A 27,315-nucleotide genomic window follows, 5' to 3' on the forward strand; every position below is an offset into this window, starting at 1 on the left:
TTCCCTCCCTCCTTCCTTCACCCTCGGACGTAGAATGGCTCGTTATTCCGCGTACCGTTAGAAAAGTCGGCGGCAGAAATATTTTCAATAAAATGGTCACGGTCCGCCGCCCGCTTACATATTGTATCGGAAATTTCTCACGTCGGTGGACACGCCTTAACACGGACGCGCGTACATAATATGGGATAAATATTTAACTCCCCGTAGAAAATATGCGAAATTATAGCCACGCGCGAGCACGAGCCGAGCAACTCACTACTTTCTACGAAATGGCAGGAAAACGTACGCCCGACTCTACGTACAAAAGGGAATTTTACTCGCACAACGCCCGCCCCCTTCCCCCTCGCCCCGGTTTCCGAGCACCGCGGGTACTAGGATTTCTAATTTCCCCTTGTTCATACATTGCAATTGACCCACGGTAACGGATCGTGAAATATGCGTCTTAACACATCACTCCGCAACGTCAAATTCGCAAGAGAAAGAGAGAAAAAAGGATTCAAATAATAGCTCTAGAAGATCGAGAGAGTTATACTAAATCAAGGAGATGAGTAACGTTTTACAGCAGTGCTTTCCAGAGATTTATAGTTTTATGACTTTCTAACAAGAACACGTCAACACGATGAGAGCAGGTGTTAAAAGAACACCTGTTAAAAAATGTAGCGAATAACACTTTGAAGGAAATTATTAGTCCATCCTCGCGCGCTCGCATCAGAGATTCATACGATGAAGTTAGAAAAGATTTCGCGTTAATTTGGACCTCTCTTCCTTGTTGCGCGCGGGCTATCACACACCCGTCAAAAATCTCCCGGGTGAAGGCCACTGTGTCGACGAACGACGACGATTCAGCACACTTTCCCACATATGTCCGTAATTCCATGCGCGGCGCTCGCTCGTTCGCTCGCTCGCTCTCATCGAGAGGGAGGAACCGGTGTTACGGCAATTAATTCGATCGGCAAGTCCGCAAGCCCTCCCGAGAACTCCTTTTTCCCCGCTCGCCTCCCCGTCTCCCACCGTCGTCGAGAGACGACGCGCTATTTCCGTGAACCAAATACGGCGGTCGGTCAAAGACGGGGAACAGAGAGTGCCGACGAGATCACGGAGCGAGGTGAACGATTGATGAGCGGTGTCGTCGGACTGACTCTCTTTTTCGGATATACCAGGCGCTCGACTTTCATGGCTACTAGATCGTACGGGACAAATTGCGAGAGCTTGACAAATGTACAGTGAATAAATTTAACTAAATGTGTCGACAAATATTTTTTTAACCGACTTCAAAAAAGAAGGTTCTCTTGCAGTCTGTTCTGTATATATGTTTCGTTGTTTGTGTTCCCTCAACTCGAGAGCCGTTATTAATATTGAGATGAAACTGTTGTAACTTGTGTCAGTATTTCTATATAGTTCTTAGATTAGTGTCATTACCCGAATTTGACCAAGTGACCTGGTAATTAGGTAATTCCATTGATTTCTTGAAAACCCGGAATGTAGAGATACGCGACTAAACTCTTGTTTTTAACCGACTTCATAAACAAGTTTTTGGTAAATAATTAATAAGTGCGAAATAAGAGAACTTTTTAAAGAAAAATGGACCGTGTTCAAAAATCTCAAAAGTCTTAAAAAACAAGAAATAATTTTGTATTAGAATTCCTGTGTATCTGCAATCCTATTTTAATATCCTAACAACATTAGAAAAAATGGTGCGAAAAACGCAAATGAGATAGGTAACTAATTATATTATTGTAGGAAGATTTGTAATTATTGACTCAGTCGGTTAAATTTTCGTGTCGACTTCTAATATCGTCAGAGTGTTAAGATAGAATATTACATGGAATATTACAGATACGTAGGATTTAAAATTATTTTCTTAGAGCTTATAAGGTCTTTTTTAGCGCAAACGGAAGGCGTTCTTATAGTCTTTATAATATTTTTTATTTTTATTAGAATCATCTCAAAATTATTTTTTCATTATCAAGTTTTTTATATTAATAATCGCGTTTGTGTGGTCTATAAATCTGTTAGAAAGTACCAAAAAATGTTCTGCATATTAATCTCGCAATTAATGTTGGTATTCATGTACCAACCGGTTATCTACACACGTAAGACGCAAGCTGGATTATTCATTCAAAACATTTTCATTCTCTACATTTTTATCCCGAGGAGAAATTCCAAAAGGAATTTTACCTTCGCTATCATTCGATTGACGATTGCCGGTCTATTATTGACTCGACCAGTTCGACATCCGATCGATGTTGACGGTCAATGGGAGAGCAGGAGGTTCGCGCGAACCTCACGGATCGTTAAAGTGGAACGCGTAATAACGGAATGCACAACGACGAGATCTCCGCTCCGGGCACTTGCCCGTGATTATTATTGTCGTGCGTGTTCCTAGGTCCTTTTTTTTCTTCCTGGTCACTCTCCTTCTCCGACAACAAAGCGCGTCGATTTTACAACGAACGAAAGCACCACTTCAGGTGAATCACGCCGATCGCGCGGATCGATATTGTCGAATGGAGCAGGTCGTTCTTTTGCGGACGTGTTCTCGAATGGATTCGCGTGTGACCAATCGCGTGGTTTGAAATTAGAACGTCTAATATCCTCCGACTTAGAGGTGAGAAACGAGTGATTTGTGTGGATACATGTGACGATCGCGATCTTAAGAATCTGCAATGCGGTCGCAGTTACGTCTTAAGCGAATGCTACATTTGAAAACTTTATCGACAAAATACTGACCTTTTTCTGCAAAGTTTACAATTGTATTGATTGCACGGGATTACAAGTGCTTGTACACACTAAAAGTGCACGCAACAACGAATTAGGTTGCTCAATATGCGACAAAAATGATAAAAAATATCAAAATTAACATCTCGAGCTGTCAGTTGGCGTAGATATTTAGGGGAGACCAAGATTAGTTGAATACCGGGGTAAGTTAGCGAAACCGGTTATTTTTAGTATTTTCTAACAAGTTACAAAATTAAGCAAGCAAGATTTTTAAATACGCCAAAGATGGCTTTGAAATACCTGCTCGCTTAATTCTGAAATCTGTTAAAGAATTGTACAAATAATTGATTTTCACTCGCGAAAAATTAAAATGTTTTTTACTGAACTCATCAATGTGTGTGAGCAATCATCAATTTACACGAAAAAACAAATAATCAATTCATAGACTGGCGCTACGACTTTAACACGTAACTGTAACTGTACTGTGGACGATTCTTCATTGACAGAAAGACCATCGCCGCGCTTTCTATCTCGATTTTTATCGCAGAATCATTCGTTAAATACGATACGACTTTACGGCGACATCTGAGGCATCTTCATCTTTCGTCTTACGAAATGGAATAATCTCGTTTAGCAATGCCAATGAGGCAACTCCGAATGTCTATCCTGATTTCCCCGTTGCGACGATCCATACGTGAAAGCGGGGTACGCCTCAAGTTTGTGTGTACGTGTATATATTTGTATGTGTGTGTACGCGCGCTTCGATCGGACAATTAAACAATTGTCGAGACCGACCCACTTCCTGCCAGGACTCGTCGTCCTTCCTTGTGCGTGCCACTGTACGGAGCGTGTGGTACTTTCGATCTACTTGATGTGCGCGGCAATCATTCAGATTGAAATCGCTCGATCGCGTGCGCTCGGCTTATTTGGTATATACAGAGCTTATTTGGTATATAGGGAAGACCGGGGCTATATGGCCTCAGGGATATGTTGCTCATGTGCTTTTTAGTATTTATCTCGAGATCCAGTGAGTACAAAACCACGAAGTGATCCTTTTAGAGCAGAAATACTTGAATTTTCATTGTACTCTTATCTGATATATAAAAGCACGAAGAAAATACTAGGCATATCACTTGATATTATCATTAAATATGGTTATCGTAACAAAATATTAATGTTACTTTTCACCCATGCATACAAAAGAATTGTAGAAACCACAGTAGATCATTTCGAGACATGTCTGCTTGGATTACTAATAATACTGTGTAATAATTTATTATCCTTTCATTTCATGCACGCTATTTATATTTCAGGAACTGAAGTATGCTATTAGAAAATTTGCTATTTAATTAATTTGAATTGAAGTAATTTGCTATTACTTCAGTTGAACTTTATTAATTAAGCTTTAACATTGTTACATCTTCCTTGGCAAGACAGATTTTACTGACAGTCTATTCCTGCATTATTGGAAATATGGCAACATTGAAAAGAGTTTACATAAACAAAACTACAATATTATCTCCCTGTGTAACCTTTATTGATTTTTAAATTAATTCGTCGACAAATTCCAATATTTCTTTCGAGTCTATTCGCTGCATCATCCCGATTCTCATCCCTCATTTATCCGGAGCGCTTCGAATGCACGAAGGGCGACTAACGCGTTGCTAACGCTCGTAAACACATCAACGCTCCGCGGCCTCGCGGGAAAATCGTTCCGATTAATAATTAATCAGTCCAATAATGTTGTCTCGCGTTATCGCCCGGATTGCTACCTGGTTTTCTTTATTGCCACTTGCTGATGATAGATGGATCGGCCGAAGCGCTAAACTACCCATTACCACTACGCGTTCCCGATCACATCATCGCGCGGTTAATAAGATAATAAGTACACGCGGGATGAATAATCGCGATTGGACCACGCCGCCGTTCCGCCGGTCCCCGCGGTCCGGCCGCCGCAGTATTCCGCGCGGAGAGAAGGCCCGTTATCATCATTCGCACGCGGGAACGTCCCGCGATTAACTAAGGCAATAAGGAAGTGCCTACGTCACGGATTAATTGCCGCGGAGCTCCTTCATGCTTTTCGACGCGGCCGCGAAAGAATGCACTTGGAATGAATCGTGGATCAATGATAAGCCGGCGATCGAGCTTTTTAAATCCCGGCGTGAGTCCCAGCGTGAATCCGTCGCGGAGCGCGCACGTGGACGCGACCTCGCGTCCGTAAAAACGCCGCGAAGAGGAGAGGCGCGTGTGTGTTCCCTTTTCCGACGAAAATCCCAAGGGCCGTGGTCGTTATCGGCCGATCGAAATTATAATCGTGGCATATTAAGTGGCGGTCTCGTCCAGGTGAAAGTCCAACGCGAGGCTCGTCTCGGTACACCGGGTATACGACTTCGCGCGGCCGACTGTATACGCGCGTCTTCGGGCGAACGCGCGCGCGGCGAGCACGCATCTCGTATCTAATTATTGAGGAATGCTTTGTGCGTGTAGGAAGCCGCGCCGGCCGTACAGGCTTAACGACTCGGCGCAAGAAAAAGAATCGGGCGCACGAGTGAGATTGAGAGGTAGAGGCGGGCGTGTGAGCGCGCGCACTTACGCGCCATTTTTCGGCCGATTTCGCGCCCGCGCGTTTTTGCCACGGCTTTTAGCGCGCGTTACGGAACACGTGTCGGTGCATTATCATCGGCTCGCGGCTAGGTAATTCGGCATTAACCCGAAAGAGTTGCGCGAGGTGCATTCGCACCGTGCCTTCAACCAGCAGAAAGAGAGAGAAATTCATATTCCGTTCGAGTTCACATTAGCGTTTGGCACTTTGAGCTTTTCCTAATTTATACAATTCAGTTGTTAACGATATATTAAATATTAAAGTGTGTATAGGGATTTATTAATTATTTATTAATCATTAATTATTATTAATTTCTATTAATATTCTATATATTTATATTATATATTTCGATATATTTCTATATATTTCTATTATTATTAAATTCTATTAATTTCCATGTACACATTTTAATATTTGATCAAATTCGCGTGAAAGTGTTGAAAACTGGCACAGTGCCGACTACTGGACGTTTACTCTATTCTGAGCGAACTGAAAATTTACACAGAATACTGCATTCAAAACGAATGTTGCTTGTTTCAAGTATTTCAAAAGTTTATTATTAAGTCACTGCAAGCTCAATTCTTGAAAAATGGGTGAAAAAGATGTAACTAACATAATAAGGGACGCAACTGGCAGGAAATAGAAACTGTTATTTAATTGATTTTGAAGCGCCCACAAGACTTGGATCATTTTTGTTTTACGCAGAAAGCATAAAACAAATGGACTGTCTATTAGCAACAAGAACTCAAACATTCTAATTTTGCGAGTTGGATCATTCTTGCATAGCTATGGCCAATTAAGAAGCACGTTGGTGTTCTTGATTAAGGTGAACCAAAACGCCGTCAGGTCTCGCAATTTCGACGAATGCTATTCTCCACTTTCACGTTTTGGACGCTCTTGATGACCACAGAACACGAACGGAGGACAGAGAGAGAGAGGAAATGCGATGAAACGGTGAGAATTATACACCGGTGGGCCTCGCGGAACGCCCAGGTCATTCATTCACACTCAGATTCCCGAAGGGCGGACCATCGCTATTCTTTACGCGCGACGTGATGGATAATTAATAATTATAAAGCGATCAACGGAAGGGCAGCAATTGTGCGCGATCCGCGCCGTAGTGGTAATTTCTGATTCGCTTGTGCGCGAAGAATGAGGATTCGCGGCGAGCTCAATTTCATTTGCGCCCCGGAGGGCTCGTTAAAGGCGCGTTTTACTCGCGTGTAAAATCGCGTTTAGATGGCGGCTCGTTTGGCGCGACGAGAACGCCGCGGAAAATCGCGGGTTCTCAGCGCGCTTGCACCGTGCAAAAAAGGTTAGAAAAGAAGAAGAGAGAAAGGAAAGAGTAAAACGATCGATTGAAGGTAAAATGATCGAAAATAATCGTGGGACGTTTCGCGATGAAATGCAAATTACTTAAAAAAAAATATATATACTAGAGGAGAGGTGCCATGAAAGAGAGGGACGTGTAAAGAATTAGGTGAATCATGTGGTATAAAAGGCGTTTTTCATTTTTTTGTTCATACTTTGCCATCAAGCAACTGTGATCAACGTTTAATTAATTACCTAATTACTACCTAATTATTAAGTTAAATCTGATTTTCTGCGATTTTATGTTAATTTGATTATTTTTATGAAGTACTTCTGTTTTTATTAGAGAATTTTTTTATTCATTAGGCTATTAGATAACTTAATTTTATTATAATTAATAAGCAAAACTGAATCTGATATTTGTAATATTTTTAATCTCTCATTAATATTACTTTTATATCAAATTATCTTTTTTGTTAATTATTTGAGAATTTCCTTTATTTTAGCATACTGTCTTTTTCATAAAAAAACTCAACGATCCTTTCAATACGATCAGTTTATGGAAGTAACAAAACACATTTTTTCAAAAAATAAAAAATAACGCATGTAGAATTAGTAATAAAAAATGGTTATCATCACCGATTATTATTGTTCGATAATTGACGTTTCTAAAAAAAAATGACTGATAAAAACTAAAATAGTCCTTTAATCTATTTACTATTTTATTCTGAACAAAAATGTCCCTTTTATGCCACTTCTGCCCTACACATTGGTAGCAGGCATATTAATCATATAAAAAAAGACAACTGTCCTCCTTCCAGCGAGCAGTTCGTTTCGTAGAGAAAAGTAGAAGATTCGAAAGTCGCGAGCGGCTAGAGATATCGGACGATTCTGACAACGCTGAGTCGAGCCATCGACGCGAGAGAGATACCGTCGCTTCCCGGATCGTTTATCGGCTAGTGCGATTCCGCCGTCGTATTATCGATTATACTCGGACGCGTTGGTAACGCGCGCGCCGGCCACGTCCACCGTCGTCATTATGAAAATAGCGAGTGTGGAGTACGGCGGGGAGGCAGCGCATGATTGCGCGCGAGCCCGCCGATCGCCGTGGCGTCTCTAATACAGGGAAAACGCGTTAACACGTGTTTGCTTTAGGCACCTCTCTCGGAATCGGCGGCTGAACAATCACTCGACCCGCCGAGATTGCCGCAGGAGAAAGCATCGGGGCAAGAGGGGGGAGGGAGAACCTAATCTACGACGTTAAGTACTTTCGCAAATAGGTCTGTCGAAATTTTCGTAAAAAAAAAAAAAATATCAATTCCACGCCTCGGAGCTCAAAACGACAAGAAGAGATGAAAATGACGTTACCAATCTATGACGGTAACTTACTCGGTAAATAACGGTGAATTACTCGATAATTTCGAAAAGCTGATGAAATAGTAATTTAGAAAAAAAATTACACAAATAAAAAAATTTTAAAATAATAAAAAATTTTAATAAAAAGTTTTTTAGTTTTAATCTATATTATTATCTTATACGCTCACAGCATTTTCACTTATTACTTTGCTTTAGTAATATTTTAAGATATAGACTTTAATATTCTCGAGGGATTGTAAATAGTTTGCTTTCTTTCATCTGACAGACATTTCAGAGATTATCAGATGTATAATTATATATTTGATGAAAATATAAGAAGAATGTTGTTTTATCTTATGCATTAGTGCGGAAAACAAGAATATTTTTGCACGATCAAAAACAACGAATTTTATCAAAATTACCAATAAATTACCATTTTACCGTAAGCAATCGTTTGACGGTAAATTTTACATCTCTAGTTGCAGGCAAATAATATTGACATATATTGGATTATAAAAAGATCAATCTTTATATAAAATTATTAAGATTATTAAATAACACATTAACTATAACATTAAATAACAATTATTAAAATTATTAAATAACATGTTCCTATAAAAATTTTAAGGCGCGAGAATATTACAGTATAATTTTTCCATGGTACAGTCGAACAGTGAATTATAAATAAACAAATGTCCCACGAAACGAAGCCTTTCCTGACACTAAAAGGGAGAGTCCTTTCGACGCTTCTGACAAAAGCCCCGTAGTATTTACGGAGGACCAAGGAACAACAAACCGGTATCAAAGGCATGCTCGGAGACAAAGGATCGATGCGAGACCAAACGTCGATGCGACAGAAACCCTGTTCGACGATCAGGTATGCTTAGCGCAGCGATTTTCGAGGCAAAAGCTCGTTTATGGAAGCCTCGCGCGAGGACAGGGAACCTTTTGTACGCTCGCCTCTGTCGACGAAGGGAGCTGACCGCTTGAATCCGATGTCCGCTCCAAGGAGCAGCCGCCATACGTGGCTCGGAAGGGAGGAAGAGGGCCCGCGAATATGCGAGACAGCGTAAGCATCGCGCGCAATAACTTCGGCGTAATCGTCCAGAAGAGGCAAGCCGGTCGAGGAGCGACCGTGTACGGCGCGAGCTTTCATGCACGCGCGGAATAACAAGCCACGTCGCGGTACACCGACGATCTTCTTCTTCTTCTTCTTCTGGTTCAAGGCCACAGTGGCCGTCGTCAACCCTTAAGCAACATCCACACACGACGACGCGCCCGTGCAAGCCTCGGACTCTCCAACGCGACTCTAACGGTTGGACAACGTTCGCGTTTCCGGAGTAACGACGCGTGTTACTCGTTGCCCAAACAAATCCCGTATTTGCGCGATAAAAATCCTGACTTTACTTGATTGTTGGCCGGAAATTCATATTCTTAATGACGTTATTAAGGAAGTATTTTCTGAATCAAAACTAGTCAGAAGATAGTCAGGTCAAACATAATTAGATATAACTAGATTATACCAGTCGAAACATTCTAGTTCTTACTTCCAAGTCAAAATTTTAGCCGTATTTTATATCTGAATTTTCTAACATATGTATATTCTGATGAATCAGTGTATGTGTAATACACATGGAAACTGAAATACCTACTTAGCGCTTCCAAACGACAGTAAAATATCACTTGTAGATTCTAAATAAAATCTCTCGACAAAGCTAGTAGGTTAAGTGGAATCACGAAAGGTTGATATCCAAACAAGCATTAAATGAAATATTGAAGTCGAAAGTGGAATCAAAATTTCGACTCTGAAAGCGCCGACCAAACTGAGTAGGACCCAGGCAGTAACTATTGGATCATTATTGGACAATAATCGAAATTTCTGGCGAGTTATTGGCTATCTTCTAGCTTATTTCCTAGCTTCGGGGTATCGTGTTTTCAGTGAAAAAAATTGATATCGTGCTGTGTCATAATTACAACATGACCATGACCGCGTCGTTTTATTTGGCTTCTGTCATAATGACGTTAACGCGGAGAGTAACGTCAGCCGGATAAGGGGTGAATTAGCCAGGCCAGTTTGCACAGGTCAGAAAGACGTCTCGAGAGTCCTCGAGACAGCTCGCAGGCGTATTAATTTGCGCGGGACTTACCTCGTGCGCCTGATCCTCGATGCTCCGTAGAACCGCGAGATTGCGGATAGTCGCGCGTCGCGACTCAAACGATGACTCCAGCCTGGTGGCGGCCTTACCCACCTCCTCCACCAGTCTCCGGGCTCGTTTCACCGACAATCTGGAAAGATAAAAAGGAACCGCGATCGTGGCCGCACCGTTAGGAATTCGCGCAGCCGTCCTCTCGCATACGAAAGATCGAACTCTGACTCACGAGAGGAGCCCGCGCGAAAGTTGAGTCCGCGCGAATCGAAACTGCGAGTGCGCGTCGCTTAACTAGCGGCGAGGCTTCCTTATCTCGGCATTAAAGTGTCCTTGCGGCCGATAAGCTTCATAAGTATGCGCAGGTCGCCGCTAGTTCGGCGTATATCAAGCAGACAACCGTCAATTTCGCGAATTAATGCGATCGCGATCAACCGCCGGCAGAAGTTATTCGCGGATAAATAGCTCATGTAACTGTGATTCGATCAGCGCCACTACGCGTGCAATATAAAGCACTGACTATGAATATGTTAATGATAAAATCACCAGTATATAAACCAATATGAAGAAAAGAATTTCCCCGCATCCCGCATGGAAATTTTCCAGAATTTTCCCAAATGCAGAAGAGACCTCTGGTTAGAATGCCTCAATTTGTGTCCCACTTAGATTCACATATTTAAAACATTACACTTCTAACCACCCTACATAGATTTCTCATTTAGGACCTATGATTATTGTAGGAAATCGGGCTGGATCTCAATTAGACAGTGTTAGATCCCAAAGTATTTTCTATGCGGCAACTATTGTATTCAATAGAATAAAATATGAAAAAGTAAAATCTTTTCAAAACACTATTTTCAAAAGCATATTTTTGAATTCATTTAGAAAGTCAACATATTTTACTCAGTTTTAACGTAAAATGAAGACCAGAGAAGATATTGGGAAAAGTTTGGGTCTCCCCACTTAAAGCCGCATGTTTAAAATCTCTATCTAGAAGCCATACTTATTTTGGGAAATCGGACTAAATCCCAGTTAGATTCCAAGAAACTTTCTGTGCGAGATGTCGCGAAGAATTAATTGGAAGAATAATTTAAGAAATTCCTTTTTTAATGAAGAAATCTCGCGACTAGACGCAATGCGGAAAATGTGTCGTCCCACGTGGTGTGTACCACAAGAACGATTCTTGTGTACGCGCGCTCTCGCTCATTATAGGTATAAAATTCTCCTACCTAACGTGCTCGACGTGCAGAAGCGGGGCCGCGCGTTCCTCGAGCGCGGCGATGGCCTCTTCGGCATCTCTAGACGTTCTTCTCAATGTGGGGTCCGTGAGGAGCCGACCGAGAGGCGTCAAAGTGCCGGACAGGCTCGTGCATTCCTTCAGCTCCGACATTTCGAGGGCCAATCTGCGACCGGCCGATTGCCACTCCGTCATGAGGCCGTCGTACTCCTACGGGGAATCAAAATACCAATCATAGTGGCGGTGTATGCCACCTTCTGGCAGTGTTCTCTCGTGATCCCCGCGAACAAATGTCCCCCGGCAATGCGGGGGGAATGTCAGCGAGGTGCAGTAAAAGTAGACGCGCGTCTAACGCGCCGGCCACACGACTCAACGAACCGCAGTCGATCGGCACGGCCGATGTGAAACATACGGAGAGCACATTGCTTAAAGAGGTACGTAACGGGTGACGCATATCCATTACACGTCGGACAGATACGCCGAACTATTATCTCGACGATTTCTCGGCTGCAATTGTCCGTTCGCTCGAATCAGCCCGCGTGCGCGCAAATACCGATCGCGTTAGATCAACTCGCGCGACCCAATGTCGCGCGCGCGTGATAATTGATATCGACTTCTCGATATCGTACTTCCCGCGCAATTAGTTTATCCTTGTTGCTTACATGCGACAACACACATATCTTTGTAACGGAAAAACAAAAGGCAAACTAATTGATCACTTGGCTATTCCTTTAATTTGATTAAGATATGGAATCGCGAGATTCTCGACATTCCTTCTCACGTTTAATCCGAATATGATGAAAACTCATTGTAAATCGATTTTCTTTTCATGAGCAAAAATTTATTAGGGTCGATTTTTCGATATCAGTTTAAAATTAGGTTTAAGTGTAATATTAATACTGAGAGAAAAAAATATTTAAGAAGTAAAAGATATTTTTATTCGGCAGATATTAATAACATATCTGCTTATATTAATATAAAATATTTTTCAAATAAAAAAATATATATTTTGTTGAAACCTAATAAATATTTTTTTATTTCTTTCTTTTATTGTATAGTAAATGGCAACCCTCTTTAGAAGCCTGAAAAATTTTGACTCTTCACTATTTGAATATTTTAAAACACTTTTTTCTTATTATTCGTTATCAATGATGGTTTTTAAATATATTAAAAACATAATTTGCCAAATTTTAACATTTTATATTATAGACAATTTGTAATAGTTTTCATAATTTTGAAACTTATAATTTCCGTCAACAAGATGCATCATAATTATTACTTACTTGGTCCTCTAGAATTAATACAAAAAGACAAGTGAATGGACAGAATAAAATACAATAAACTTTATTAGGATTAAAAAAAACTAAAATCTTGAATAATAGTTTGTCTACACTATATTCTTCTAACACTGGCAATTAAATAAAAAGATAAAATGAGTTTTTTGGATATTCAAAATAAATTACAAAATCATTCATCGCAAATTTATCAATCTTCCATTACTCTTTCAGTGTGTTTACTTTATTATTACTTTAAAAATAATTAAATTACTTTAAAAATAATCAAAAATTACGAGTGATATATATATTTTTTTTCCTAAACCACGAGAAACAAACATGACAAGAAGAAGACCTTAAAGGAATCAATCGTGCATTCTAACTCTGCTCGAATACATTGTTAGCAACTGAAATTTAAGTTTAAGTCACTATTGAAAAATTAGCTATTGTACAATTGATCGTACAATTAATCATACAATTAAAGGATCGTAGCAACTGCGAACGTGCCTACATCTTTCATTGATCGTGAAATACTGACAAATTGCCAACGTCGATCAGTGTCACGATCGGGCGATAAATTCCCCGACAATCATCGCGTAAAAGCTGCCGGAATGGCCAGAACGGCACGGCGGTTATTTCGCACGAGCGATTTTCAACTTGCATTTATTTCGTCAAATACGCCGATTCATCGTCGTGATGTTAAAGCGAGCCAAGCAAAATAGCCGTCCGCCGCTTTCGACGCTGAACGACAAGCCACGATATACCAATTTGTCGCGAAGTTTGCCTCACCAAGACATATTGACCGCGAATGTTCACCGCCGCGACAGCTGCGATTAAACGATCATTACTCTTCGTTGCGCAACACGATGTAAGAGTAACTTAATCCTTTCCATCATTTACATAACGAATTATGTCCATTACGTAGGAGCAAAAATCGGCGAGTGTTTCATTCAACATTCGCGAGATGTAAATCGTGAAAATAATTACAGCCTATTAGAGAGATTCCGCGCGAAAAGGTTAATACGAACGTAGACTGGCTTCTTAGATACCTATTCATTTAATTAACTATTATCGTTTGATCGTTAATCGGTGCAATTATCGCGCCTGCCCTCACAATTGTGACTCAAATGCCGCTGTGATTTACAGTTACGAAATGTCTGCGTCATTATGAAGGGCACGCTATTTATTTCAGCTAAAGAGCCGCCCCGCCGACAAGTATGGGTATTCACCGCGAGGGGACATAATTACCTTATAAAAAGCGATCCATTGCATCTGGTCGTGATTTTCTTCTCGCCTGGGAATATACTTGGCGAGAGTGGCGTCATTCACGACGACAGCCTGAAAGGAAGCGTTTATGGGTAATTATATATATATATGTACCGTCGCGAAGTCGTTCAATGATCGTACTTGTGCGACCGTAAATTACGTTCGTCGCGGAACAAACGCCGCGGCTTTCGCGCGACATTCGTCCTGCGACGACAAAAGTGCCCCCCTTGGCACAATGGCGGATCGCGCAGCAATAACGTGCCGGACAACACAATTACCGAACGAAATACACCGGTACGAAACGCACGTGCGCGTGCTTAAGAAGCCGAATATAATGCAGCGTGGAATTTGGATCGCCGCGCACAATGATCGCCGAGAAAAAAGGAGAGAAAGAGAGAGAAACGGGGATCTCTCGGTTACTTTCTTGCCCGCGGGAAGGTGCGCGCTCAATGCCGTTTAATGGGGACTTAATTGTTCGTTGTCGCCATCGGGAACTCACCTGGACGCTACTGAGAGGTAAGAAGGACTCGACAGGGCCGTCCATTGCCGCGGCGGCGCGAAACACTAGAGCCTGAGCGACATTGATCCTGTCCTGCAAAAGCGACAATCGCGGGTCATTGCTGTGGCAATCGTGGGACAGAGTTCACCTCCGTCCGGTGAAACGATCTCTCACCTGTAGCAGTAGCAACACGTTGTCCACGAAGTCCAGACCCTCCTTGGAATCGCCACGTACGAAGATGGTGAAGCCGTCCTTCGTGTGGTCGGAGCTGAAAATCAGAAAATGTGTCGCGTGTTAAATTACGTGTGTGAGAACATTATTATTCGCCCTAACATCCAGCGCACGGCTCTTACCGCCCTTATATGACTCTTAAGGGAATATTGAGAAAACTTTACCGACAGAATAATACTGACATTTTTCTGCAAAATTTACGTAGTGTTACGTTGTACAGAATTACAAGTGCTTTTACACAATGAAAGCACGTGCAAAAATAAAATAGGAGCTTTAATTCTATTTTATACGAAAGATGGAAATATTAGCGTGTGACTTCTTGCAGGGACTATACGAATAATACATCCTCAGCCGTGGGTCGAAAGCGTTACCTAAAAATAGCCATTGTCCGTATTAGCCAGACGGAATACCCGCGGCGTGTTTTCGAGTGCTTATCGACCGTGTTTACGGACGTGAAATTTTCTAAACAAATATTATCGTTCCCGCCGCGGAGAATTCCGTGTGTGCACACGTGAATCAGTCGCCGGTAGTCGACACGCGCGACAGCATCTCCCACGTGTGTCGGTTTCTCCCTCACCGGCCGCGGGCGAAGTGAAACGTGTCACTCCCGTAGTGTAGCAATATACTTTTGTATAAATCGACGTACACGTGCGGACCCAACGTCAGGCGCGTTCAACGAACGGCCGCGGAGAAACGAGGCTGCTTAAATCGTCGTGTCGCTTCTCGCGATGTTTGCCATTCAGTCGACGGGTTAAGGTGAAGGCGAAGTGCTTAAATCGCGGTAACAGCCGACGTGTTCTTGACGTCACCGATAACTCCACAAGAGTAATCGATGTGCGGTTGCATCAACTGCGGTGCGTCGAATTCAGAAACGCAGCCGGCACTGATTTCTCGTAAACACCTCTAATGCAAACTCCACGAGTTAAATTATAATCACACTGAGAGAAATTATCTAGCTAAAAAATTAACAAACGGATATTCCCATTCAAACTCCGATCAAATTTTATCTGATCAGAATGTCCGATTAAATTTAATCGGATACTTTCGATTATAATGGCATTACATTAATGCCATTAAACCGATCAAGAAATTATGAACCGATATTTGTCATCGGATGTCTTCTGATCGGATACAAAAGCTCATCGATATTTTGATCGGAAATATCCGTTTGTTAATTTCTTATCGAATAATTTCTCTCAGTGTAATTTATTTTCACGCGCATTTTCATTGTGTAAAGCATTTGTAATTTATAATTCTGTGTAACTAATACAACGTAAACTTTGCAGAAACAAGTTAATATTTTATTGGTAAAGTTTTCAAATATGGCACCCTCTTAAACGCACGAATTAATTAATTTAACAATTTAATTTACACAAATTAAGTTAGTTAAGTTATCAAGGTTCGTATTAATAATCGTTACTTGCCTCAGTAAGCCGATTTTCTAATCTTATAACGACGATGTCGCAATAACAACGACAACTGTCGTTAAAAGTTATAGAATCAGAGTACAGAGAAATGTTTAAATTTGAATTTAGAATTGAGAATAAACTTCTTAGTCAAACCGCGACTGAATACAAATAAAATGTATATTAAATGCGTATATTAAATGGCTCGAATAAGAGATTTCAAATCTAAATTCAGATCTTGAGTATCTCACGTGGAACAAGTAATTACTATTAACACGAGAGTCTAAATGACCAAAGAGATATTATATCTTACATCTGTCGTATCTATCTGACGTCTGTGCGTGCCGTAAAGTCGTCATTATCTCGACTGAAATTTTCACCATAATAAAATGCGATCGTGTACCAGAGCGATAGCCGCGTTTGCGGTACGGGATCGCGAGCAGTGGCTGAAAACATAAGCGTAAGCGCGATCCCAGCCGACTAAACATAACCCAGTTGTATCGCGTATCACGAACGGCACTCACTTATGACACGTGGGTGGTTGGCGTCAAGCACACGGCGTTTCTCACGCGGCTCCCGTGGCACTCTCACACCCCTCGCACTCTCGTCGCCCCCTCGCATCTACAGCGACCATGCCTCTGCACGCGGTGTACAGTGGTGCAGTGTCTAAGCGAGCGCACAATGCCGAGCCTTGTGTGCAAGCGTCGCACAGCGTCCCGCGATCTATCCCTAAATTGTCATCAGTGCGACAGGCAACGGCCGTAGCGGAGCGCGTAAATTTCTACCTCTGCGCCGTTCACTCCAGCACTTCCGCGGCTGTGCGCGGCCGCCGTCGCCGTCGTTCTCGTTGTCGTCCTCGTCCGTTCTCCCGATTTCGCCGTCGCGGCGCAATCGACCGGCGAAACTCCGCGAGGGAGGCGGCCACGCCACGGGGACGCCAATGCGAATGCTTCGTGACAACCTTCTCAAATTGCACGTGCAACTGTGCGACCCAGAGTTTCGAGTGATGCACTTCGCGTCGCCGTTCCACGTAAAACTCAACGGCGCAAATCACACGGCGCCGATGTTACCGCGAAGTAACTTGTTTGGGCGATGGCGAGCGAGATAACATCAAATCGCCGTCCTGACTTCCTGTCGTTGCGCGTCCATTACGGAGTCACGGTAGAAGTAACCTTCGAACTCGGGAAGATCGTGTTTCCGGACTTCGCAGCGATGGAACACTCGCAGTGGCGATCTTCACCGGTATTCTCGACTCTACTTTGTTATCGTATGACCCAAAATTCATATCAGATCTTTCGCGAGTGACTCTTGTCGGTAGCCACTTATAAGGCTGTTGAGCATTGATCGATTAAAAAAATCTTTTTTATTAGAGGTGATCGGGGCTAGATGTCCCATATTTCAAGATTTCGAAGTTACAACTTCTCAGACAATTAATTGTTTTATCTGACTGTATAAACATGATAGAGAAAGCCATCTTCTATGTGCTAATGGCTGCCACAATCTTGTTAATCGTATACTTTATTTTGTAATGACAAAATTATAAACGTGTAATAACATGGCTTTATAATCTTAATCTGAGTAAAAAAAAGAAAGATTATAAAATAAAATATATATAAAAATCATATATAAAAAGAAATAATGCAATTTAGCATTTTAAATCTGTTATAATAACATAATACCACACGGAGAAAAATAATTTGCTGGCTCAGTAAATTTTCTGCTAATAACATCTAGTAAAAGCTAACTAAGTCTAGCAAAATCTTTTCGTTATTATGGACAGCAAAAAGACAGCTAAAAGTACTAATCTCTATTTGCTGGATATAATTTACTGAATCTACAAATTATTTTGCTATAAAAACCATGATGGATTTATATAAGCAGTTGTAGTTTTGCTCCGATAGCAAATAAATTTGCTAAGGATACATTATTTTGCATCAATAGTAAATTAATGTGATTCTTAGAACAAATACACTCAACAAATTTTTTCTATCCTGACAACGAAATTATTTCTGCTCTGATAACGAATAATTTGTAAAATTAATTACGTCAACTAAATTTTTTTGATGTCACTACGAATATGCAGTAGCAACGACGATTTTGCTAAAAGAGCAAAATTATTTTTCTCCGTGCATTATGTCTCTAAATGTATAAGTTTGGATTAGATAGTTTAAAATATTATAGATCATCACGCGATATTTGCACAGATACTTAACCTGAGAGTGGGCGCGTTAACAGGACCAACGTTAGTGGGCGCGTATCGGTCATTTCGACCGAAATATATTTAAGCACATACATGTATAATAATTAAGTAATAATTAATAAATTACCAATCAAATTATTAAAAAAATAATAATTGAAGGAAATAATTTTATTATGTCACTATTTCTTCTTTTCTTTATCTTTTTTTCTCTTTACCATTTCTATATCTAATATGTTTAGGAAACATATTAAACTTATTATACGTATGTGAATATATTAAAAATAAAATCATAATATTTTTATTTTAACTGCATCAGTAAAAAATGACATTCTTTTAGTTTAATAAAATAAAATAAGAATTTCTTGCTTCTCTCGTTTTACTTTGATTAACTTAAACATTGATTTAATAAATTTAAAAATTTATTTGATAAATTTAGAAATAGAGAATAAATCTTTTTGATTTAATGGTAATATTAAAATTATCACATTATATATTGTTTCAATAATTCAAGTATTAATTTTAATAATATCGCTATTGAATCAAGAATATATACTCCAATTAAGCGTGCTGTTGAAAATTTTATTGATTCAACAAAAAAAGAGAGAACCGTCCGTCCAACTACGATGTCGAAAAGACAATAGACGTTCGGCGGCATATCGACGCTGACGCGGCAGAGATAAGAGACTAACGTTAATAGGCGCGCTATAGTCTTTTAGACCGACTGCTAAAAACGTGTCAAATTTCACATAGAAATAAACGCGTCTACGTCGTCTAATTCTCTATGCTATACCAGAAAACAAAGAAAATTTACGTAAAAGCGAAAATACGATAATGTCAATAGATTAGATGATATAAATAGAAAACGAAAAAGTACGGGGAAATGACCGATACGCGCCTACTCCCGAGTTAACTGAAATGACGAGTGATTTTGAATTGCAGGCGCGATTTTGCGATAAAGGTCCAATTGCGTATCGCATTGCGATTCAGGGAAAGAAAACCGCAATGCTTGCGCGATGTATCGCAAGATCGCACATCCTTAGGTGCAACGGCGCAGAACAGTTAGATCGGCAGTCGTGGCCCGGAAGCGACGATGGTCGTTGATAAGTAAATCACTTCGATTTCGCCGAGTTAACGTCGCGCGACAGCCACGATCGCGCGACGCCCACGCTCGCCTCGCCTCTCGGCGTCGGGTTCATCAGCGTGCGATGTAAGCGCGCACGCGCGCGGCCGCTGACGTATGATAAATATAGGTGTTAGAGCGTGTGCGCGTGCGCTGCTCACTCGCCGGGTCCCTCTCTCGCGCTCCTCGTCTCTCCGCGACGCGATTCACCGGCAAGAACGAGATCGATAAGAGTGGTCCCGTAGTGACCGTGTCGACAACGATCGCCGTTAGCGATCACGCTTGGCAGTTAGCGCGCTTCGCCTAAATTGCACGTTCCATACATCGAGAGAGCTAATGAAAGGGCGCCGCGATAGATTTTGTCGCGCTCGCAGAGCCGAGATCCCGTTGCTGGGCCGATGGATGTGTTTCCTCCCGTAATGGCATTGGAAAGGGGGACACGGTGCGCCCTCACGGGGCCGGCCGGAAGTCGATGACACGCGATGGAATGTATGAAAGGTGATTTTAATTACCGCGTGATTTTAATTATCAGCCGAATATTGCGGCGTTTGGTAATTTGATTACACTTATCAAATTGCCGCTAATTTCTCTACTTTCCCTGCTCGGATTGACAAATTTATGGTTTTACGATGATTTCTCATTCCACCGTCGCTTGAAATTCCAATATACCTCCCAAATTGGCGTTTCAAAACGCGGACGAATAAACGGAGAGTTTCAACGAACACGATTGACTATATTCAATACATTATAGCGTTCATTAAGGTGACCCTACTTAATCTGCTACTTTTCAATCAACCAAGATGATTTTATAAATAAAATCGTTTAAAATGATTGAAGTGATAATTTTGCAACAATATTAGTGAGATAAAATATTGTAATATATGTGTAATAGTATTTTTATTTTGAAAATTACTAAATATTTTGGAAAACTTTCATTTGATGCCAGCGCCAATTATAAAAAATAAGAACATGAAATGTTTCCATGTTGTATTTGATAAGTAATAAATCCCACTTAAATTTTGGAAGTGCATAGATGTTATATTAAAATGAATAATAAATATAGAAATAAATGTAGAAATGTATATATGTGTGCGATATTATGAGATTATTTATTATGAGAACTGATATCAATATGTATGTGATGTTTCCATATTTCCGCTAATATATTCTCCATTTCAATATTCTCAACGGAAAATCCAAATTTATCTTCAATTTAACGGTTAATTTATGTGATATTTCAATAAAACATGCTCAAATGGTCATTTTATCATTATGTCAGTTTTTTAAACTTCTATTTTGTATACAAATATACCAAAGAGGAAACTTGTTGTATTATAGAGGTCCTGCATATGCTTGCACAAACAATGCACAAACTTGCAATTAAATATCGCGGAAACGATACAGTGAAGATTATTGAAATTTCGATTATTGTTTGTTCAATTATTAATTTATACATATGATAAGTTTATCTTTTATGTAGTGAAACTCTGAAACCTCTTTAACACGCTGTCCTTATTCGCATGACGATGAAAGATGGCATTTTGCTCATGCACGAATTCACAAGAAGCAAACCGGCGGCTACCAATTACGCTGCCGTTCACACTCGCGAGAATTTCTCGCGCATTAGCACCATTGTCAGCCCAGACCAGGTATAAACGGCATCTACCATTCGGTGGTATCACGGCAACCCGTCTGCTGCGACGGAGCCGTCTAAAACCACGGTCGCGTCCTGGGTGGGCGAAGGTTGTCGAACGGAGGTCACGTCACGACCGACTGTCGGCTCGCAATTGACGTCGAGGGGAATCCCGGCGCATCCCGCATGCACCTCTGACAGTGCAACGGCGATAATTTCGCGTCTGGGGTTCGCCTGAATGACATTTCCAGCGATGCGCACGTCACACAACGCGACGCGACGCGACGTTGTTGTCGTCATCGCTGCTCATTCCCGCCTGTCGCGCGACGTAAATTTCGTTTTCCTCATCGAATCGGGAGAAAATGCCTGCGGTGTAGCCACGGTCACACCCGGAAATATCTCCAGGCGCATGAAGGTGAATTACATTACGGTCCCCTGTGGCAGAACCGCCGCGGCTTTGAGATCCCACCTTTTTCCACCGCGGCGGATTCGATCGAACCTATAGAATGCCGCGGCTCCATCCTGACGCTTAGTCACGAGCCATAAAGTTTAGATAAATATGGGAGATAGCGTTTGTACGTCGTCGACCGTGACACCTTCGGTAACGACGATCACGACGCGATGGACAGGGTGCGCGGTCGAAGAAAGAGAGAGAGAGCTATTGGTACTTGGGACAGGTTAACTTAAGAATGCCGTATTTCTAGCTAAACACTCGATTCCCGGAAGAACGTCGGATGATCATCACATCTTTACGCGGCCCACGTAAGAAGATAAATTAAGAAAACGCGTCATTGCCTTTATAGCTATCAAGATTAAGAACAAGACACAAGGTGCCATTCACGTGAATTTAATCCTCATCCGAGATACTCGTTGCATCGCTCGTTTATGCAAATTCCTCGATAAATGTCTGTGTTCGAACACGAAACGTACTACTTGCGACAATCGCAGATCTATACTTTAAGACATCGGTAACACCTTCAAAATGTAAAGGAGAGAATAAAAGAAAATAATAATCTTTAATAAGGCTAATGAATTAGGGCGTACATTAAAAAAATGGTTGATTTAACCAAAATTATAATTATTTTTTACTCCAACCATCTTTCTTGTAGTAAAATAGTACACTGAGAGAAATTATTCGATAAAAAATTAGAAACTGATATTTCCGATCAAAATACCAATGAATTCTTATATCCGATCAGGAAATATCCAATGAAAAATATCGGTTCATAATTTTTTCATCGGTTTATCTGATAAAATGTCATTATGATCGGAGGTATTCGATTAAATCGGATATCCTGATCGGATATAAAAATGCATCGGTATTTTTATCAGAAACGTCCGTTTGTTAATTTTTTTATCGGATAATTTCTCTAGTGTAGTTCTTTAGTGTAGCAGTAATATGCATGTAAGATTATTATCATGAACATCATAGAATTATATAGAATTTAATAAAAAAAGTCTTCTTGACTATAATTTTTAATAATTATTTCTCTATAGGACTACATATATAATTACAAATATCAAACAGTTTTTCTCAATATATGAAACCGCAGTGAATACAAAACGTTCAGGATCACATACTAACAAAAATATATTTTCGTTAATAAATAAATTCTGTCATTTTTCATGACGTCAATAGAAAGCATCTTTCGCGAAAAAGATAATTATATCTCAGAAAAATTTGCACACATATTTAACAGGAGAAGAAAGCCCAGAAAAAGATCCAAATCGAAGTCCTAGAAAAAAAGCTTAGAAAAGAAGCCAAATCACAATCTGTTGACCTCTTTGGGATCTAATGACCTCTTTGCGATCGTTCGCAATGATTGATTCTCGCACGATCGAATTTCGGAACCTTGAAGGGACGACGAACTCGTAGAAAGTCGTGGAGCCGAGCGCGACGTAAGTGGAGCGTTCGTCCGCGGACGGCAGATCGTGCGAACTGACACTAAAAACAAGGAGACCTATATTCTTAATAATGCTCTAATGCCGCTAATAGCGCTCTAACGAGCGCACCGATGTTTAAACGCTTTTACACGACGCTTTTACGACACTAATCGCGCCGATCGCGGGCGCAAGGCTCCGACGCAGCGCAAAAATCGTGCGGCTTTTCCCGACCAGAGCGTTAGAGAGAACGAAGCGTGCCACGATTATACACGCCATAACAGGAAGATATGAAGCTTTACGTTCGATCAAGCAAGATGCATACGTGCAAACGTGACTGCACGTTGCACCATTGCGGATAATTCGAAGAGAATGTACGAAAGGGGCCGGTGGAACGCGATCTTCTTCTTTCCGCGCGAACGGAACAACAATAAAAATGTCTCGCCGCCTTCCGAGAGTCTCATTTTCCCCGTCGAATATTGCAGATCGAGCCCGACTCGACCGATCCGAGGGGGAGATTGATGTCGGTCATATTTCAGCGGAATCGATTTGCATGAGGAGTTCAAACGAAACGAAAGGATAGTCCGGCTATTTTTAGCTCGTCGTGCAAGGTAACGTCAACGCAAAACTCACCGGGCGCAGCACCCCGGTTTCATCAATCAATCGACGTGTTCACTCGTAAAAGAACCCCATTAAGATATCTCGCCGAGCGTCGTTAATCACATCGAAATAAGGGACGACAATGCAGAACAAAGTAACCGAGCGAATCCGGCGGGCAGCAGAACACGATCTCGTTTCCTGTTCGCCATCTATCGCGCAGGCCCCGACTGGGTCTCGCGTCGAGACTCCCGCGCCTAAATTATGCAAATCGAGACCCCGAGGATCTAAACTACTCCGACGACGTCGAGGTGAAGAGAGGGTTTCCGGACACCGAGCACTGGAGGGCGGGAAATCCTAGCCGGTGGTCCAGGGGGGACGACATCAAGAAAAAATAAGAGGAATGCGATTGGGGATGGACAAGGGAGAGAAGGTGCGATGGCGGCGGCGGAGAAAAGAAAAACACAGAGACTCGGATGGCAGATACGATCTCGGAAGTGGGTCGGTAAACTGCAGCTGCGGATCTTCGTCCCGGAGGGGAAAAGCGAAGCGAGCGATAGCGATGAGGGACGTTTCGCCGAAGCCGTTACCGTTACCATCTGGCCAGAAACGAGGGTGGCTCGTGTCGGCGGCGGGAGGGCAGGCAGGCCAAGCCAGCCAAGCCAGCCAGCCAGCCAGCCAGTCAGCCAGACAGGCAGGCAGGAGGAGACCGACGATCACGCCGGCTCCGTGAGCGAGCGAGCGGGAGGGGCAGGGAGGGGTGAAAGGATTGATGCGCGTCCATAACTCATGCGGAAATGCGGTCAGGTGCACAACTGGATCAACGAGAGATCCCCCGCGATCCTATCGTCCTGCGATCTGCCGCTCGTGACTCTCCGTCCCACGTGATACACGATACATACACGACGGCTTGCCAGCCACCGGGATGTTCCTTAGCTCGCCGCGCTCGTTCGCGCGCAAGCGGCGATCGTCTATTAATTATTAGTCGCGGCGTGCCTGGCTGCGGCGGACACCGATACGCACTACCGGACTCATCGATCTATGTGAGGCCGGCTGATCGCACGAAACGTTCGTGCTTCTCCAGTTGCCGCTGTTCCGCGGAATAAAAAGGGGTGTCACACTTCGATGTCTCATATTCTGAACTCCCTTTTACCGCTAAAAGCGCCTCTAAAAGTGGCTTTTCTGTTTGGCTACAAGTCACTTTTGGAAGTGCTTTTAACGACAAAAGAGAATTCAGAGGAGGTAAATGGTACGATAAAACAGTGCGTTTGAAGCAAAAACCTAACGACAACTGTCTCAAAGTTTATTTTGATCCGATTCGTCTTGGCCTACGTGAACGATTGTGTACAGTCGGTCGATGAAAGGTTGCAACACTTTTCCTCGATGAGCGATTTTGCAACACATTCCGTATCCAATGAGAAAATTGATCTCCTGAGAATTACGGAGAAAAAATTAATTCTCCTATTGGACACGGGATGCGTTATGAAACTCATCGAGGGAAAGAGTTGCAACCTTCAATCAGCTCGGACCGTACGGCTGTTCATTTGCGCCGTGCCTTTTTATGATCTTTCAATGTACATTCTTTAATCGGCACAGAGTCGAAGAAGAAGTCTCTCTAAGCTTTGGCAAACTCTATTCGCAGCGGGGGTTTTGTTGCAAGATGAAGCGATCAATCAGCAGCTCGCAGGGTGTCCGATACCGATATACCATCCAACATGACGGTGTGTGATGCGCTCGGACGTTCCTTTCCTTCCCGCTGGCCCGATTTTCGCGCAACCGACATCGTAAATCTAATTTATTTGAATAGAAAGCCACATCTGCCTTTTCGCCTCGATCGCGCTTGATTATTACCAATTGTCCATGCGCTAATTGCGTTTTGCTGCTTGCAAACGCGGCGTGAATAAAAATTTCGCAGCTGGTCGTGAATGCACTCCACGCGTGCATTTTTGTGCGCGCGCGCGCGCGAGTTGAGTGCGCGCTGGTGAATTTCTCGCCTACCGCCTTAATATAACGATCAAAGCTCCGATTCATCGGCCGGACAAACCGGTGATGCGAGTTAACGGTGAAAGACGACTCGAGGTCAATTTCGCCGGGCGATGCATTTGCGAATTACTTTTGGTGATTCGACCTTTCACCGCCGACCAATCAAGTTATTACGCGTAACGCAAACCGCGGGAGTCCCGGCTGACGCTTAATACATTTCTCCCGTATAAGATACAAGCTTACAAGACGGCCACTGGCAAAAGCCACCGCGGTGAAACGTGACTTGTTACTTCACACTATGACAATCTTGAATTAAGAAAGTTGTACAGGTCCGTTACACACGCATCCTCGCTATCGCGAATTGCATCGTTTACACCGGCTTACCGTCTCTGCATCCCCATTAAACGCGATTGTCATGTTTTGACACTATTGTTTGACAACGGAACGAAATCTGTTTAGCGCGCAAAAAAATACACCCACCATGATTCTCCCCGCGAGCGGACGATTTCCATAACCCAGCTTGACCCCAAGTGATTAATCAGTTATTTGGTTTGTGCAAATAACTGATGTTAACGGGTTCTGATAAGTCATGTAACGCAGTGTGGCCATCAGGATCTTATTAAGAATAAGGATTATTGATAATCGAGACCTTATTAATAATTAGGATCGGATAACACCACCCAATACTTATCCCTAATCATCTAATACCGTATACTGAGCCAGATAACCAGATTAGGATCAACCTGATTAGGATAATGGAATAAATTTCTAGTCGGGAATCATGATAATCTTGCATCTAGAACGCTCAAGTATATCTTGACGTTTCTACTTTGTCCAGTTTGACATCTAAAAACTACCCGCACTACATATCAAAAGCAATCTGTGCGAGACATTAAATTCTAAAAGATCAAGATACTCGAAGAAATACGTTCCGCGCGAAAGAAAAAAGCACTGCGGATCAGCAGGCAGTCTCGCAGTACCAATCACGACTATGCAAATACAAATGGGAACGCGGGAAGTTCAATCAAAGCGGAAACGCGCGGTCGATTAGCCGGACGGCAAAGCCGCCCACCATATTTCTGTCGGTGAATTTCAATCGGGCAATAAACATCGCGCGCGATCGATCGTCGATATGTACTCGCGGACATGCACGATGAGTGCACTTAATGCGCTATAACGGTGTGTGCCGCCGCGCGCGCTTTCGCCATTTCACCTTCAATCCTCGCGAAACCGAGGCGTGATCGGAGAGCACGGCCGATTTTTTACCAATCTCGCGAGGCAAGTCTCGCCGGATCTAGGAAACGACACCGCGGGTGAAAATCGCCGACCTTGGGAGAGCGAATGTGTCGACAACCGCTAATTAGGGGCGAGCATAGGTCGCGCTTATAAATCGCGCGCGCGCGAGGAAAGACGCCGCAGCAAATAGACGTCAAAACTTCGTTAATTTATACACATGAGTATTTTAATAATGTATTTGACGTCGTCTTTTTCAATGTCGTTGGTATCAATTTCACGCAGATCCATTTAATATTTCAAGAAACAATTGTCAAACACACTGTATGTCGATAGTTTTTGAAACGTTACTATTCACGAGAAAACATGATTTTTTTGTTTCTCCATTTTAATTTTTTATTCAATTTATTTAATTTTTTATTCAACATTATTGTGTGAATCGCAGAAACATTAATCGTATCATATTCCCCGATGTTTCATGCACCGCAATTACAAACAAGTGTCGAATTTCGATCATTTTTCCGAAAGTTATGAGCAAATAAAAATGCACCGGCTAAATTGATTCGTTTTTAAACTTTACGTAACTTTTTAATGTTTAGAGTTCTAGGGTTAATAAGTTCTACC

At 42.1% G+C, this 27,315-nt stretch overlaps 2 protein-coding genes across 3 annotated transcripts in view; one reads left to right on the plus strand and one right to left on the minus strand.

Annotated features, from left to right (window-relative positions):
• LOC116844005 overlaps window positions 1-27,315 on the minus strand; it is a 493,975-nt gene that overhangs the window by 122,428 nt on the left and 344,232 nt on the right. The window contains exons 8-12 of the mRNA XM_032815042.1: window positions 14,582-14,675; window positions 14,408-14,500; window positions 13,891-13,980; window positions 11,361-11,578; window positions 10,132-10,270 (exon numbers count right to left, since the gene is read on the minus strand). Coding sequence (XP_032670933.1) covers window positions 10,132-10,270; window positions 11,361-11,578; window positions 13,891-13,980; window positions 14,408-14,500; window positions 14,582-14,675 — 634 coding nt within the window. The remainder of the gene's footprint in view (window positions 1-10,131; window positions 10,271-11,360; window positions 11,579-13,890; window positions 13,981-14,407; window positions 14,501-14,581; window positions 14,676-27,315) is intronic.
• LOC116844007 overlaps window positions 1-27,315 on the plus strand; it is a 112,059-nt gene that overhangs the window by 82,847 nt on the left and 1,897 nt on the right. The window contains exon 1 of one of the 2 annotated variants that reach the window (XM_032815045.1): window positions 19,833-19,862. The exons of the other annotated variant lie outside the window; for it this stretch is intronic. Coding sequence (XP_032670936.1) covers window positions 19,837-19,862 — 26 coding nt within the window. The 5' untranslated portion in view covers window positions 19,833-19,836. Of the gene's footprint in view, window positions 1-19,832; window positions 19,863-27,315 lie in introns of those variants that run through there. 2 annotated transcript variants of the gene reach the window in all.

The sequence above is a fragment of the Odontomachus brunneus genome, unplaced genomic scaffold (genome assembly GCF_010583005.1).
Source record: "Odontomachus brunneus isolate Ranch 3 - 2012 unplaced genomic scaffold, Obru_v1 Obru_scaffold_038, whole genome shotgun sequence".
In the NCBI taxonomy this organism is placed as follows: Eukaryota; Metazoa; Arthropoda; class Insecta; order Hymenoptera; family Formicidae; genus Odontomachus; species Odontomachus brunneus.